The sequence below is a fragment of the Thamnophis elegans genome, chromosome 9, assembly GCF_009769535.1.
Source record: "Thamnophis elegans isolate rThaEle1 chromosome 9, rThaEle1.pri, whole genome shotgun sequence".
Classification (NCBI taxonomy): domain Eukaryota; kingdom Metazoa; phylum Chordata; class Lepidosauria; order Squamata; family Colubridae; genus Thamnophis; species Thamnophis elegans.
This window is the reverse complement of record NC_045549.1, coordinates 62,111,666-62,129,623: the sequence shown is the minus strand read 5'-3', so window position 1 is coordinate 62,129,623 and position 17,958 is coordinate 62,111,666. Positions and strand designations below refer to the sequence as shown.

Below are 17,958 nucleotides of genomic sequence, written 5' to 3'. Positions count from 1 at the left end.
AAAAAATGTAAAAGGAAAAAGGCAAGAGCTGAGGTCAGGCTGAGCTAGTTGCTGCCAGAGTCACCATGGATGACTCTGCTTAACTGTTTAAAAAAGCCTCTAAAAAAGCACCCTCTACAGGAGGAGGAAGGAGAACAACATGCCTCACCTCCATCAGGAATGTTTAGGCTTTTAACCCTTGCTTAACTCTGCTCAGGTGATCATAAAATGCCTAAAGTCAGACTAGATGAGGCACGTCATTCTCACATCTGCATGTATACATATATGGAAGTAGCATACACTGAAAGAAACATACACGAGGGAGTTTTTTTCTAGAATAAATTGGTGGAAGTTTATTGTAAATCCAGAAGTTCAACAACTATGCATTACTTCCAGTAATGAGACATAAACATGACTCGCCTATATATCAGGTTTTATTCCAAAGTAAATGTCATTCAATTTCAGTTTAAAAAGCTAATTTAACCAAATAAATCAGTTGGCTAAAAAGCTTTTTAAACTGAATTTAAGCAAGTTTTATTCCAACTGAATCACATCTATTTTGGAATAAAGGTTGTTTATACAAGCTAGGCTTGTTTATGTCCCATTACTGAAAGTTTATCCTAGATGTTCAATTTCTGGATGATGGGAAATATGCTTGATCTTGCCTCATCTTAAATAGCTCTATGTAGTCAAAAGTGCTTTGCAGCAACCACAACTAGCTAGGTTGGTAGTATTTATAATAAAGGGTGAAGCTCCAGAAATCAATGATTTGCCTAACATAGCCACCAATATTAAGCAGCACATTCTTAGCAGTATGAAGCGGTAAATAGACAATTCTCTCAACAGGTTAGAAATTAAAATGACAATAAACAGAAGCTATCAGTCTACACCAGTGGTTCCCAAACTTTTTCAGTCCACTGTCCCCTTGGTGCTACAAACTGATCCTCAGTGCCCCCCACCCAGTGGTGGAATTCAATTTTTTTACTACCAGTTCAGTGGGCGTGGCTTGGTGGGCGTGGCTGGGGAGGTCATGTGACTGGGCGGTTTGCACGACGGAAGGAAGATAGTAACAGTAAAATTCAAAACTGTAACAATTAATTGCACATTTATTCAAAATCCAATTTAAAAACCTTTTTAGTATCTCAATTTTAAGATTTGTATTACTGTTTTCATTCAGTTCCCATCCAAAAATGGCAAGAAATTCTGGTGTCATTTTTTTTTAAGCAACCATGGACAGATAACATGGACAGATTGCTCATACTTGCCTTAATATTATTGGCCAAGTTTCTTATTGAATGATGCTCTTATGCTAACCAAGAGGTGCTCTGGTCAGTGTTAACCCTGCTGCAAAATTTATGTGTGCACATATCCACACATACAAAGGCATACAATATACTCTTATCTCCTTCAGATTGCCAATTATTTTGCAGGACACAGACATTCTGCCTTTAAATGCTTACGTGGTTTCAATGGCTAAACTTCTGCTTGCTGAACCAACTATTCAAAACCAGTAATTCCGCAAGGAGAGAGGATGGGAATGGGGATATTTGAAAAACTACACACATATCCTAAAAGAAAATCCACCCGCAAACAGCATTGAGTGGAGCTTTTATAAGTTTTAGAATAAATGAGCTGGAAGGGACCTTGGAGGTCTTCTGATCCAGCCCCCTGCTCAAGAAGGAGAACCTATTCCAGAGGTCTTCAAACTTGGCAACTTTAAGACTTGTGGACTTCAACTCCCAGAATTCTCCAGACAGCTATGGACTTCAACTTCCAGCTATGCTGGCTGGAGAATTGTGGGAGTTGAAGTCCACAAGTCTTAAAGTTGGCAAGTTTGGGGCCTCCTGACCTATACTACAGTAGTATATACATATAGTATACTATACCTATATCAAAGAAAGCTCCCATGAGTTTAACAACACCCATATTTCCAAGGCTAGAAACAGAAGATTGCAATACGAGCTGCCTCCTGCTGGTAATCCAAACCTCCCTAACCAAAATCGGTTCACTGACAAAAGGGCGCCCGACAAAAGCGTGCCTGATGAAACCGCGATGACAAAACCGCAAGTTCTAAACCGCACCGACGAATGAGCGCTGAAGTGCGCCCTAAACCTAACCCTAACCCTAAACCTAAACCTAACCCTAAACTTGACCCTGACCCTAAAACTTACCTTAACTTAAATCACGCTTCTGTCAGCGCACTGTTGTCGGCATGCTGTTGTCGGCGCGTTGATGACGTTGTGGTTTTCACGCTGCGGTTTTGTCAGCACGCTTTTGTCGTGCACGCATTTGTTGGGTCACAACCAAAATCCACACCGCACTTCCGCTCATCACACCCTACCCCCAGTTACTTCTACCCAGCAGCGTCTCCATGCAAAGGAAAAGAATGGCACGAAATACGTGGCCCTTTTTAAACCAGTGGCAAAGAGCTCTCTTGCAAGCTCAACTAGAATTCGATTGGTGTGGTTTTTTTCCCCCTAACATCGTGCACGATCTCCCCGCCCACCGACCATTTTAAAAAAAAAACCTTTTCACAAGCCAAGCCAGTCGGCAATGATCAGCTGGCCTTTGTTCCTGAGCATGCGTGCTAGCCAGCTACTTCCTTCCAGTTACTGCCTTGCTGCTTTATCACGTGCCTTCTTTCTTTCTCCAGCCCCTCTCCTTCGCTCGCTTGCCCTGGTGGCACCTCAGTGGTAGCAACCAAGTGAGGAAAAGAGGTGCACAATAAAGCAGTCCCCACTGCCAAGGGCAAAGGGGAGTGCTCCTCTGGGCATGCTCTTGTCTCTGCTTAACACCCCCCCCCGCCATCATTTCTTCAGCCCTTGTGACCAGGCAACACAGGGGAGGAGCGGGAGGAAAAGCATCAGGAGGCAGGTGGGTGAAGAGAGAGAGGGAGGGAGAAAAACTCGCCCGCTTGCTGGCTGTCTTCACCCAGGCAGGCGGTGCGGGCTCTGCTACGACATATATCTTGCTGTGACTGCCCCAATGAGCAAAGGAGGTGCCAGCCACAAATCGCCTGCCACATTTAAACCAACCCACCTCCTCTCTCCCTGCATGGAGTCTCTGAAGTAACAGGGAAGATCTCTCCGAAGACCAGCTTCTTTCCTGCCCTCCTGCGGTGTCAGTCCATAGAGAGGGGGCACAGACCATTTGGCGCCGAGGTAGAAGCAGCCGCGGCGGCAGGGGAAGTGAGGCCTCTTTGCCAGCCTCGTAGCTGGCAAAACAGAATTTTTCGCCAGTTCGGTGGGTGTGGCTAAGTGGGAGGGGATGGGACTAAGTGGGCATGGGCATGAGTGATGTCAAGTTGGCCACACCCACTCAGTCACATGCCATCCCCCACCTAGCCATGCCCACCGAACCGGTAGCAAAAAAAATTTAGAACCCATCACTGGCTATTACCTGTATGCAAATAAATTGTGTACCAAATTAACTAAATTGCCTAAATTAACTAATTATACAGTTAAATAATTAGTTTACTGAAAACTCGGGATTAATTAAAAATCCTCTTTAATGCTAGATACTGTGCTTTTTATATATTATTTATTTATTTAGCTCTTTGTTACCAGGCTAAAGAGAAGTTTCGGACTAGAGCTGCTTCCAGTCTTATTATTTAGAAATATGAAAATATCTGGGATTATAAATAGGTGTTTTTTGTTTACAGTAGAATTTTGTTGTGGTGCTCACTATTTCTAAACATATGCTCTAATAGACAGGAATATGTGTCTTCACAGAACTTTATGCCACCTAAGATTTACTGAGCTTTTATAGAATGTTAAATTCATCATGTTATGCCTCCAATCAGTACTTAATGTGTGGTTGACAAATAATAAGAAGACACAGTCTTTCTCAGCTCAATCAACTTCACAACATGGTTGTTGTGGGGGGGGGGGGTGGAAGGATAAAATGAAAAGAGAACCCGAACTAAGCCACTTTAAGCTCCTCTGGGCTTAAGTAAAACCTATATGGTTTATAGATACTATTTATAGGTACACAATCTGTTTGGTCTTATAGGGATGGCTGTAGTTTTCTAGAATCCAGCATTCTTAAAACTGTTACATGTTTCTCCTCTTCCATATTTTTGACATTGGCTTCCTTTTAAGCCTTCTGATGTGAAATTATCTTTTTCTGTCCTTGCTATAAGCCTTGATAAGTACAGAATTTCTTGAGGCTTCTCTTAAAAAACAAAATATTCAGTGGGTTAAAAATGATGAGGAGTGGTTGAACTGATAGGAATTTGCTTCTTTCAAAGGGATATTTTCTAGTATTAAAGACAACTGTGTCTTGGTAGATATAGAACAGAAAAATCAAAGCATGTTATACAGCAGAAGACCAATCTCACTTATTCTACAGGCTATGCTTCCTCTAAGCTACATATTGCATGGCTAAATCTGGCACCAAAAGCGAACACTCATTTAATATTTCCTGAATGGTAACTAGAATAGCCCTTTGGGAATGTAAATATATGGCTTAGCTCTTTATTTACAGAAGATCCCTAAGCTCTGTTCTCCAGGCAACACACTTTAAACCCAAGTGGCTTCACAAAACAGAGACGTATTAAGAAAAACCACCTCCCAAATCTGTAGGACTTTTATTATACTTACATACATATATCACCTTGTCAAAAAAAATTATTGTATCTTTTGTCTCCAGGAAATAAGCAAGAGGCTATAACCACAGAATCATATAATAATAGTGTAATTAATGTATAATGGTGACCAAAGATGAATATGGCTATCACTACTATAGAAATATTAAGTTAACTATTTATGATGTTGCAAACTAATTTACCTGGCACTAAAAGTGAAGCTTTAATTTGATGGTCCCGAAATCTTTGGGTTAATAAACTAGATAAATCAGATAAATTAGTTAAAAGTTTCCAATATCACGAGGAAATTGTCATGTTAACACATAAAACAGAGTGACTTACCCTACAGAAAGTCTTGAACAACAAAGGAAAAAATCTGCAGCATAAAACATAGTAAAATAAAATGTAAATGGAGGAGGATGAGGCATTCCTATTATACTACATAATTAAGAACTGAATTTAAATTGGCTTAGATTCAGTTCAATGGCTGAATTCTCTGTTTTTTTACACTCATGGTAACCTCATGAAAATCACCTAATTTAAGATTTTTTTTCTCATAGTACTTGGCTTTGAAAGTACATTTCTTTCCATAATCTGATGGGATCTGGTTTTGCTTAGAATAGGGTTTTGCTGGAACTATTCCCCTCATTCTACGTTCTTGAGAATAATGAAATACTACAGCATAAATTGTTACAAGGAAAATGCACAATGGAAATGGAAAAGATTTAGGTGTAAATCAGAACTAAAGAATAACAGAGTCCATACAGATAAAAGGATAACCATGCGTCAGCCTCTGCTTCGCTTGCTTGCTATTGGCTGCCATAGAAACGGGGAGGGGGAGGGCATGGTATTGGGAAAGGGAGTTTTGTTCTCACCATCCTCTGTGCATGCTGGTGGCTGATGTTTGGATTTGGTCAAGGCCAACCATCTCGCATACCAACCTGATGAGGCCCTTTGAAGATGCACACGACATGACACCTTAGGGAGTTGCAGATTGGACACTGGGCTGGGGTAACTGGAGGGAGGGGGCTGGGGAATCATTTGATATGTACTTGTTCGCACCTTTCTGGCTCGGATCTTGCTTTCCTTTTTGCTGCTTTCAATTCATTATTGAATGAATTGAATATCAATATCAAAGAGCCGAGGTGGCGCAGTGGTTAAATGCAGCACTGCAGGCTACTTCAGCTGACTGCAGTTCTGCAGTTCGGTTGTTCAAATCTCACCGGCTCAGGGTTGACTCAGCCTTCCATCCTTCTGAGGTGGGTAAAATGAGGACCCGGATTGTTGTTGGGGGCGATATGCTGACTCTGTAAACCGCTTAGAGAGGGCTGAAAGCCCTATGAAGCGGTATATAAGTCTAACTGCTATTGCTATTGCTAATTCATAGCTAGTAACAGTACTTTATCTCTATTCAAATGGAGTTGAGGTTTTTCTTTCTTGGATATTGAAGGAGGCATGCCTGACACCATCCCATATTAAAATGGAAAGGCATCCAGCAAAATAATCTTCTGAATGCTCAGAGAAACAGTTCATCTCTGTATACATTTTCAAACAAAGGGTTCTCTAAAGCAGGGGTCTCCAATCATGGCAACTTTAAGACTTGTGGACTTCAACTCCCAGAATTCCTCAGCCAGCATCGCTGATGTTTGGGCGATGCTGGGTGAGGAATTCTGGGAGTTGAAGTCCACAAGTCTTAAAGTTGCCAAGGTTGGAGACCCCTGGTCTATAGAACGCCTTCCCAAAAAAGGAATGCACATATGCAAGAGAAAATTATTATAGCAGCCATCTTGGTTCATGAAAAAAGGCAAATACTCATAGTACAATTATACTTTAATGAACTTCAATTTAAAAAAATGACCAGGCAACTGCAAGGAATATAAATCCATTCCATTCGCCATCATTTAGTCAGAACTAGAGAAGTTTCTTGGATGAGAAGTGAAACATCTTCAAGGAAAAACAAGAAGGTCCAGTTGCCTTTTGAAAAAGCACCTTTGGGACCTGAATGAATGAGAAACTCAACCTTGAGGAAACCTTGAAATAATTTGCAGGTCTCAGAGAACTCCTTGCAACTTCTTGGAAAGCCCTAGAATGTGGCAGACCCCAGTTGAGAAAGAATGGCTCCATGTATCATCCCGTTCTTTAAAAAATGATTAACTAGGTCAACATAATTGATAATAAACAGAAGCAAGCTGCTCAGTTCTCTTCAGAACAGAGCTGTACCTTTAAATACTGCCTGTGCCAGATGGTCTTGGCATATAAAAGCAGCAGGAGGACAGCATTCTAATGTTAGTCAAACAAGCAAGTTGTGCTAGCTGCAAACCAACAGAAGCCACTTCAGCCTGCTAATTCTGTAACCATAGCAACTTCTATGTCAAACAGTTCTCTGGTTTTCAATTAGTCATCTCCGACTTGGGTTGAGGACAGAATAGATGGATTCAAGAGATGGGAACTGTCCATTAAAACCACATGTGCACATTTCTCTCTGAAAAATATCAGCCGATTCTATTCAAGGTGCATTGTTTGTTACATTGAGTCAATGCAAGCAAAAGGTGATAGTACTAAAATCTGTACCATGTCAATGTTGCATCATCAAAGCATTCTGGCCACTACTTGAAGCTTTTTGGAAGTAGTCGTAAGTTATATATTCACAGCCCAAGATCATACGTGTTAAACCTTCCATAGGAACGTACTTGAGCTGTGAATGCTTTATAAAGGATTGAAAGAAGTGCTCTGAAACATGTATGAAACAGCCATCTCTTCAAAGCAGCTGGGGGAAAAAAGATGTGATTTCTTGATGAATCACTTTGACAATGCCTCCTAAAATACTCGAAAGTTGGCAACGTGCGGTGAAACCTGAACATGCATATAGATTTTCTGCTTCGTTTTCAAGTACACAGCCAAAATTAAAGTTAATTTTTTTTAGATCGAACGAGCCAGAATAATTTTATCCAAGTATGGGATTGTTCAATTTTATGTTAGCTAGGCCCCTGAATGAAAGAGGATAGTTTTACCCCTGGTGAGGAAACTGTCAATGGCAGGTTGTTTTCATAGTCCAAGAAATGTTACTTTGTTCCCAGATTGAATCCAATATCTTATTTTGAAACCAAACATGTTCTTTTTGAGGCCATCCTATTACATACATTACTCTGCCCCTTAGGACTCTCTTCAGTTTTATACATTTGGACTGAGACTTTATGAATTTTGCCGACAGTGTGACTTTCCGTTTTCTTCTGTTCTCTTTCTCTTTTGAAATAAGCTCCTTTTATTTCCAGACAGCTGACAAGAGTTGTTTATTTTAAATCACTTCTTATTAAAATTTCCTCATGCAGGGCTACGATTTTTATAATTTCCAAAGGTTTGATGTATTCCAATTCTCAAAGTTTTGGGAAGAGAACACAAATGCTTTCCTTCTTATGCAAGAGTTAAGTGAAGAGAAGAGTCATTGCAATATAGTATAAATCCTTGGGTAGTAAGTATAGATAGTATCTAAATCCTTGGGTAGTAAGTATAGATAGTATCTATCTAGCAATAGCAATAACAATAGCAGTTAGACATATATACCGCTTCATAGGGCTTTCAGCCCTCTCTAAGAGGTTTACAGAGTCAGCATATTGCCCCCAACAATCCGGGTCCTCATTTTACCTCATTTTACCCACCTCGGAAGGATGGAAGGCTGAGTCAACCTTGAGCCGGTGAGATTTGAACAGCCGAACTGCAGAACTGCAGTCAGCTGAAGTAGCCTGCAGTGCTGCATTTAACCACTGTGCCACCTCGGTTCCATCTATATATGTTATGGTTTTCTAGGACACTCAGTTTGATTATAATTATACTTCCAGACCAATCCTTGTAAAGGAGGAAATCATACTGCATGTAAAGGACTCCCCCCTCTCCTTTCTAGATATTTTTGCATCCATTTTGCTGAACCAGGAATAACAACCATTATATTGTGTGACATTCACAAACAAAAATCAAGACAAAAAGAAATACCCAAGACAGAAGGTGTGATGGAACAGAATACCTAGGCATGAATAATGTTATATGTAGTTGTAAATTAGTATTACAGTAGGATCAGCAAGCGTCATCTGTTCTAGTTTCTATTCAGATTACTGATGTATATTTCAGTAAAATGTTGTACTGCAGTTTTATAACACTGAATAGATTTACTACAGTATACTTCTGGAGTTTGGTTGCTGCTGTTGGTATAATAATGCAACCATGATCCAGCTGCCAGCCTAGATTCACCCCCACCCAAACATAGTATTTGTAATTAGAGAAGTATCTCCTGAGTGGGCCTATTCCTTAGGATTTTATTTTAATTATTTTTCAAAATATTAAAAAAATCATCAGGAATCCATCTATCCATCTATCCATCTATCCATCCATCCATCCATCTACCTACCTACCTACGTGTGTGTGTGTGTGTGTGTGTGTGTGTGTGTGTTCCACCTTGAGCAATTTCAACCAAACATGGTAGATAGATGACTTACCCTCTGGAGAAAAATGTTGTGGGGTAACACACTCCTAAAATCCCTTGGGGTGTATGTTCTGTTAAGATACAGCTTGTTGTGCCTTAAAATGGCTTCTACTGACTGCTGTAAAATGGCTTCTACTGTGCAGTGCAGTGGAATTGCCATAGTAATGGCTTCCACAAGGGGGGTCCCTCTGGTAAGGGGAAAAATCCAACATTAGAAATTATTTTTGGTCTGGATATTTTCCTCCTATAAATAAAAATGTGGGTAATGCCAGGTTATCAGCTAGTATTAAAATAAACCCCAACATGGATGGAATACTAGGATACTAAAACATAACAATTACTAGAAATTAAACTACTTACAGTAAGGTCCACCTAAGGAAATGATTACTTAAGCATATCATGCTTCGTGAATTACCATTTTATAGAACCCAAATAGTATCCAAAAAGGATTGATCCATTGATTGTTAGTGTTAGTGCATATTCTGAGTCATAATTTAGCTGAGGCTAAAAATAATCAGGCAGACTGCAACAATATGTGGCATAAAGATGATTAATTACCAGGCTGACCACTCCAGGGGAGGTAACATCATTTCTCTACAATCTCATATATATTTCATGAAACCCTCTACAATAAGCAGTGTCTGGATATTATTTATATAGGCCAGACCTCAACATTATCAATAGGTTTTTTTTACAACATTCACACAATAAAGCAGTTTCTTCCTTGGGAATTTCTGTGGAGGTTCTCGGTCATCCAGATCATAGTTGTCTCAAAGGACTTTTTTTCCCCCGAAAGGCAACTGGACTGCTTTTTCTTTGAGGAACAAGATGTTTTGCTTCCTTTCAAGAAGCTTCATCAGTTCTGGCAGGATGGTGACCTATCTTGTCAGAACTAATCCCCACCATCCTGCCAGAACTGATGAAGCTTCTTGAATAAGAAGTGAAATGTCTTCTTGTTCCTCAAGGAAAAAACAGTCCAGTTGCCTTTTGAAAAAGCATCTTTGAGGTTCCTCAGGAATTATTTTTATTTCTAGTGTACTAAGGAAGGACTCACTGGAGAAGAGCCCAATGTTGGGAACGACTGAGGGCAAAAGATGAAGGGGACAGCAGAGAATGAGATGGCTGGATGGAGTCACCAAAGCAGTAGGTGTGAGCTTAAGTGGACTCCAGAGGATGGTAGAGGACAGGAAGGCCTGGAGGAACGTTGTCCATGGGGTCGCAATGGGTTGGACACGACTTCGTAACTAACAACAACAACAATGTGCCCAGTTTGGAGTATTAAAATAAATATATTTATTTATTAAATCGATTTATTTATTAAATCGATTTATAGGCCGCCCAATCCCGGAGGATTTATGTTTTCATAAATCACCCTACAGTTCGTTCAAGGCAATTACCCTACCATTTAAAGCAGGAAGGCACTCCCATCTATGCTGCACTTCTCCATACTGCAGCCAAGATGTGCTGAAATTTGATCATTATCATCCCTGATTAAAACTGTGATGCATGATGAGGATTAGGAATGATGCGTTCTGTAGTCCAACCGAGGAAAGGAGGTTACAGAATAGTCCCACAATACACAAAAATGTGAAATAACCTACTTAAAATTTATTTAATTATTTGAAACATTTATATAGTTGCCCATCTGTCAACCAAATACCAATCAAAATTTAAAAGACATACGAAGACATATTAAAGCTATAAACACAACCAAAGGAAACATTAAAAACAACAGATACCTGGCACCCAATCAGCTCTAAGGTGTGAATATTGACACCTCTCCCAATGCTTGTGGGAAAAGCCTTCCAGAGGTTTAAAAGGGTGGAAGCCTGCTGAGCTACAGGGGATAGAGTGTTCCATAGGGCAGGGGTTGCCATGGAAAAGATACACTTCCTAGCTCCCATCAGATGACAATATTTAGGGATTAGGAGCATATTTGACCTGGTAGGATGGATAGAAGTCTTTAGGGAAAGATAGTCCAGAGGTGGGTTCCTACCAGTTTGCACCTATTCGATAGAACTTGTTCGTCAAATCTACTGAACCAGTTAGAAGAGGTTCCACCAGTGGACCCGGAAAGCAGGCCACACCCACAGAAGAGGTTCCAAAAAATTTTGAAACCCACCACTGGTGGGTGTGTAATGTCCCACAGTTATCTACGCATTAATAATGATCTAGTAATATTTTTTATACATTTTCGGGACCTTTCTTTACGTAATTGGTGTCTTCTTTCATACTTTTGGATTTCTAATTTCTGTTTCCGTTAGTTGGCTAAAACCAATCCCACATGAAAAAGTATTCAAAGCCGTCTTGATTTTAATTGTCAATTTATTTATTCCTGCACATGTAATATTTATTCATTTACATATCTGTTTTTCCACTGTTGTGCAAACACAATTCCAGCAGCTGCTAACATGTGTAAAATTAAATATATATTATACTCCCTTTCAAATAGCCAACAAAATATTTCTGGTTTTAATTCCATATCTTGCTTTATGATTGCTACTAACCACTAACTTCTGAATAGCTACTTGGACTGACCTAAGTACTAATTCATAATTTCATATCTGGTCACATGGGCGGCAAGCCACTCCCATCCGGGCATATGGGCAACAAGCTATTTCCATCCGGTCACATGGGTGGCAAGCCACTCCCACAAAGGAGGCCCCACCCACAGAGTAGGTTCCAACAATTTTTGAAACCCACCACTGAGGTAGTCCTACAGATAGCCTGGCCCTGCGGCCCACATAAGGCTTTAAAGGTGATAACCAGCACTTGAATTGCACTCAGAAAGAAGCTAGAAGGAAGTGCAGCTTGGGCAACAGCGGTATTACATGAGCAAAACTGGAGGCTCCATTACTGTGAGCGCTTTCTGGACCAGTTGCATTCTGGACCAGTTGAAGTTTCCAGTGGTTTTCAAAGGCAGCTCTATGTAGAATGCATTGCAGTGATGTGCTCTATTATTTAAGACTTGTATACTGAAACAACAGAATACTAAAACACAAAGATTACCAGCTTGTGTGGTTTAATCTTCTTTCTAATATCTCTTGCTTTTCTTATATGACTTAGGTAGCATGCAATTCTTCTTTCTTAATAAACTTGTCCCTTCATTGAACAGCCCAATCCAGAATTCCATTCTTTGCCAAATATCACTTTGGGTCAGGCACAAAAGATCAGGACATGTGACATCAAGGTAATTTGATTTATTACTAAACATACCTCTGCACCAGAATTTACTCAACTAACTTTTAGCACTATCTTGGTGCTAGATAAGAATCAAAGAAATTCAAGAGGTTGGATTTAGTCTGTTTGTGGCTATGCACAGACTCTAGGCTGATTCCTCTTTTGACTCCACCCTCAGGTTCGGCCACCCCTTCTCCTACACTAGATGCACGTATGGATTTTTTTTTTAATGAACCCCTCAAAGCTCAAGTTAGATTTAAAGTGAGCTTCCACATCACTCTTTACAGAATGGGCATTTATATGGCATAGAAGCTTTGACAGTTTTAGTAGAAAAAAAATTAATCTTCCCCAAGCCTCCAAATTCATCAATAGGGCAGAATATTTTAGAAACAGCATGCAAGCTTAGTGAAATGGAATCAATGAAAGAGAACAGCCAGGCTAGTATCAATTTGTGATTACTAAGCTTTCAGGATTGTTAAGCACATAAATCAGTTTGCTACAAAATCCAGCTTCCTGAAATAAACCCAAGAATGGAATATATTTGTATTATATATAACTTGAAAAGCTGACTCAGTCTATTATCATGTAATGTTATCAGTGTCTTGCAAAGTGCCCATTTATTGAACAGCTTAAACATAAAGCTTTATGACAGGATGTCATTATTGGGATAACAAGATGTTACAAACACTTAGTTAGAACAAACATAAAACATGTACAGTTAACCAAACTAACTAAATCATCTCTAGAGAAATCAAGCTCCCCAAACTGACCTTAACCTCCTTTAGATTAGTTAAATAAGTAGTACGTAAGGTGTAAGATGGGATTATTCCAGGCAGTAGTATATATAGCTCAACATTCTCTGGTCAATGACAGCAATATCCATTTATTTGTGCAATTACATGCTGCCATTCCCAAAAAATAGGTGAATTTCATAATATAAAACTAAAAAGTAATATTAAAACTCTACGCTAAATTCTTTAAATCTCTATTTTTACTAAAATGTCAACCTTTCGGCACAAGTATTTTTTCCCAAATCTATCAGAAATCAAATCAAATAAATTCTAAATAAAGATTTAAATATATGGAGTTCCATGATAAACACCAGGTTTTAAACTTTGTGCACTGTGCAATGGAGTTTTCATGTGCCACAATTCAGCTGCTGGCCTGAAACTTTCCTATTGTTGTAAACACTATAAAACATGGATTACATATGTAGGGTAGAAATGGATTTTATTGTAAAGTTGTTGTTTTTTTATGATTTTGATGAAGGCGTTCCCTGAGACCTAAAAATCATTTCAAGAACTCCTCTGGGATAAAAAGATTAAGAAAGTCTGCACTAAAATATGCTGAATTATTCTGTAATGTAATATTTTTTCTTAAAACTATAACATGTGTATCATTCATACATGAATTGCTTCAGGCATTAGAAGTTGTGTCAAAAGTATTGTGCCTGGTAATTTCTTAATTTATTCATTCTTAAATTCTTTTGTAGCAACACAGTAGAAGTTTAAAGGTAGTCTTATAGGTAGACATATAACCATTCATTTAATGACAGTTCAAAACACAGCAGCGTGAAAAAAAGGATGACCTGTTTTCACACAACCACTGTAGGAGGGGTTGTTTTCACTTACCTTCCCCACCAGTTTGCAAATGTGTGCACACCCTTTCCACGCCCACGCCCGGCCTTCCGCGCATGCGCTTTGCTCAAAAAACATCCGTAAAAGGAACGAAATAGAGCCAGGATTGGTGTGCAGGCTCACCTTTGATTTCCGCTACCGGTTCAGGTGAACCGGTCCAATCCAGTAGAATACCACCTCTGCACTGTAGCATCCCCACAGTCATGTGATCAAAATTCAAGCTTGGAAACTCCCATCATATAAGTCCAAGAATGTTCTACCTCATAGTTTATGATAACTAAATGTAAGTTTCAATCCCCCACTTTTCTCACATTACCCAAATAATTTTAAGAAATTATGAAAGGAATCTTTATCATTTAAATAAGATGGGGAGAGGCAAGGGGAACAACTTCCTTATTTATCTAATCTCTTATTCAAATACAGAACCTCACATTTTCAATATGACCATACTTTATTCCAATCACCCATCAAGACGTCTTCAGTATCTAAATATGAATCTCCTAGCTGAATGTTGCATTACTTTTAACTACCTTTAATTCTGGGCAAATTACAATGACAAATGAGGCCGCTTTAAGAACTATCAAAAACATTCAAAAGGTGTTTTTTTTTTTTAACGTTTTACTGGCATCTAAAAACTAGTTGGCTCAAAAATGCAGATTCTTGAAAATAGCAATGAATCAGAGATTTCTGAAGAAAAGAAATTGAAACCTGACAGCATGATTATACATATTATTTAGTGACGTAAATTCAGTTGGATTTGTTCCCAAGAAAATGGGTATTGGACTTTTCTAATAGTCAACATTGGTGAGAGGTATGCTTTGTATAGACAGAGACAGAGATAGAGATGCCAGTTCTGCATCTTATTCAAAGTTATGCTGACTGAATTGTATTAATGTCATTATACTAAAGGTTCCCCTGTACATGCATGCTAGTCGTTCCCGATCTAGGGGGTGGTGCTCATCTCTGTTTCTAATCTGAAGAGCCAGCGCTGTCTGAAGACATTTCCGTGGCCAGCATGACTAAACACCAAAGGCGTATGGAATGTTGTTACCTTCCCACCAAAGATGGTCCCTATTTTTCTACTTGCATTTTTACACGCTTTCAAACTGCTAGGTTGGCAGAAGCTGGGAGAAGTAATGGGAGCTCACTCCATTATGTAGCTAGGGATTTGAACCACCGAACTGCCAACCTTCTAATTGACAAGCTCAGTGTCTTAGCCACTGAGCCACTGCGTCCCTTCATTATACTACATCCGTTATAATCATTTTCTGCAAGGCAATTGGCAGCACCAAAAGATGAGATAATTCATCTCTTACAATCTTTATTTACCATTCTGGACACATTGTAAACTTAAATCAAGCAAGTATTTAGGATCATGGTGAAACAATGAGGAATCAATTTTCAGTTTTCTCTTAGGGCATGCAAACCTCCTCTGATCTAATTCTGAAGTTCCAGAATTAGGGGCTCCAGTCCTGTTCAATTTATCAAAAACTCTCATGCCCTTAATGAATCCAATCCAGCTGCAATATTGATTCTCAGTTTCTTGTGCTACTTTTGGAAAATAGCAATTATTTAACAAGAATGAAAAGAGATTGCAAGAGATTGTGTCCTATTTCCATTATACCAGACCTATTACATATTTAGGCTAGACATTTATATATGATTAGTGGGAAACAAGCTCCATTGAAGTTAATTGCCATATTGGAGCAGGATTATATAGGACTATATCATTCACTTTAAATAAATATAACAACAGTTAGAATTTAAGCATTTACCAGCTCAGAAAGGTGGTCTACCTTTCTTTCTTTCTTTCTTTCTTTCTCCTTCATAAAAATGCTCCTTAGCTAAAAGTAGACGTAGTCAGTAGTTTTTTTAAAAGCTAATAGAAGGTATAATATGTATGAAATCAAGAGGACCAAGATATTATATATTAATCACATCAGGATGCCAACAGATTCTAAGCAATCAGCTGTTAGAAAATTAATGTGGTTGAAGGAAAAGTGGAAATATTTTAGACTTATTTGTAAAATAGATTTGACTTAGTGGGCTTGCTTATTTGTTTATTTGTCCCCTTTGTTTTGTAGATGTATTTTTTACTGAATTAGCTTTATTTTTCATGTTTTGCTTGAACTTATATTTTGCAGTTAGCATTCATAAGCACAATTTGCTATTCTATGACAAAACCTAGGCTAGACTGATCTAAGCAAAAAGTCATTCCTGAAATCAACTACTGTCAACACCATATGCATAATGTACTATGTTTAATTTTAGATGATGTTTTATATATGCTGAGGTATGAAGAATCCAAATGATGTCCTGTATCCATAATCTGCCATCTTTGACTTAGTTCATTTAGTGATTGTTTAAAGTTACAACAGCACTGGAAAAAGAAGTGGCTAATGATCGTTTTTCACATTTACAGCCGTTGTAGCATCCTGATCAAAATTCAGACCCTTGGAAACTGATTCATATTTACGGTGATTTCAGTGTCCCAGGGGTGACGTGATCCCCTTTTGCAACAAGCAAAGTCAATGGGGAAACCAGATTCACTGAAGCAACTGTATTATCCACTCAACCGCTGCAGTGATTCACTTAACAACGGGGAGAAGCAAAGGTTTTTAAATGGAGTAAAACTCGCTTAACAAACCACATAAATGTTGGGCTGAATTGAGGTCGTAAATCGAGGACTACTTGTATGTTGTCAAGAGTACAATATATTCTTGCAACCAAGGTTACCAGGATGACGACGGCAGCGGCGGCGGCGAGCATCATGAGACAGCTGAATGGGTTCTTCCTACTGAAGTTCCCAGCGCCTAAAACAGATCCTCAAATCGATTTAGGGACGTGTAAAAAAAAACCTGCTCGGAGAAAGCTCGGCCTTTTGCGAGGATACAAGGAGAAGAGAGAACGGAGGAAGTCCCGATCTCCCCTTCACACTCCATCTTTCCCTCTGGACCGGCAGCCGCGGGGCTTAGAGCATCAGTCCCGCTACCGCCCAGGTGCTTGCTTAGCCGGGCACGGACAGCGGCTCGGTCCCAGACGTCCCCCCCGTCCCAGCCTTACCAGGTTCGTGCTCGCCAGGGTTGTCCGAGATCTCGATGACCAGCAACTCCCTGCCCTCGAAGCTCCGGCCCACGGTGTAGATCCGGCTGATGGACGGACACTGCAGCCACACCGACACCAGCGCTTCCCGCAGCTCCGGGTAGCGGTGATACTCGAAGGAGATGCCGTCCTCCTGGCTCAGGCGCCGCCGCCTGTTCGCCCCACCGCCCAGAGCCGCCGGCGCTTCAGGCTCGTCCGCTTCGGTTTCCTGCAGGCAGAGGCTGCCCGGCAAGGCGCAGAGCGCCAGCGCCAGCGCCCAAACCCGACCTCGCCCGGCCATGTCTCAACTGCAGCCTCGGGGAAGGAGAGGCGGGGTGGGGGGGGGGGGTGGCTGGAGAAAAAAAGGAAGAGGGCGCCTTCCTTCTGCCGGGATCAGCCGGCCGCCTCTCCTCTCCCGCGTTCCCCGTTAGCCGCGCAAAGCTCAACTCGGGCGCGCCGTCCTCGCTAAAGCTAAACCTGCTCCATTCAGGAAAGGGGAGGCAGAGTCAGATGCGCTAAGCCCTGCAGCCCGTACTACTCGCTACTCCGCAGCTGGGGGAGACGCAGGAATGTACCACTATTCCACGTAGGGGAGGCTGGGCGATGTCCTGCCACGCTGGTGTCGATCTAGGAAACGCGTGGGACCCCCATGAGCGTCACTCTCGCCCTTTGCGAGGTGCTCTTCGGGCTTGAACGGCGCCATCTCTTTCTGGTGCCAATGATGTTGGCTCCGAAAAAGAGATTATTTAGGAATGGACGGTTGGAGGTCTTCAGGAAGCCAAATGCCTGCAAATTGGACAGTGGTGCCAAGGTTCTTATGCACACCCAGTATGGCTCTTGTTTGCCCATAACCCATGCCTAACTAGGGCTATGTATGTTAGGATACCAACATAGCTCATGTGGGAAGTTATCATCCAACCCTCTCCCAGAAAAATGAAATATCCTAGGAAATATTGAAAAGGCAGAATATTTCTCTAGATATGAAAAGAAAGAAACATGTTTTAAAAGACAGAATAGTTGCC

The 17,958-nt window shown here is 40.4% G+C and overlaps 1 protein-coding gene across 1 annotated transcript in view; it reads right to left on the bottom strand.

The window, feature by feature from the left end:
- The window catches only part of CPE (carboxypeptidase E), a 51,879-nt gene extending 34,467 nt beyond the window's left edge, over positions 1-17,412 (bottom strand). The window contains exon 1 of the mRNA XM_032223540.1: positions 16,919-17,412. Coding sequence (XP_032079431.1) covers positions 16,919-17,237 — 319 coding nt within the window. The 5' untranslated portion in view covers positions 17,238-17,412. The remainder of the gene's footprint in view (positions 1-16,918) is intronic.
- Positions 17,413-17,958: the final 546 nt, after the last annotated feature.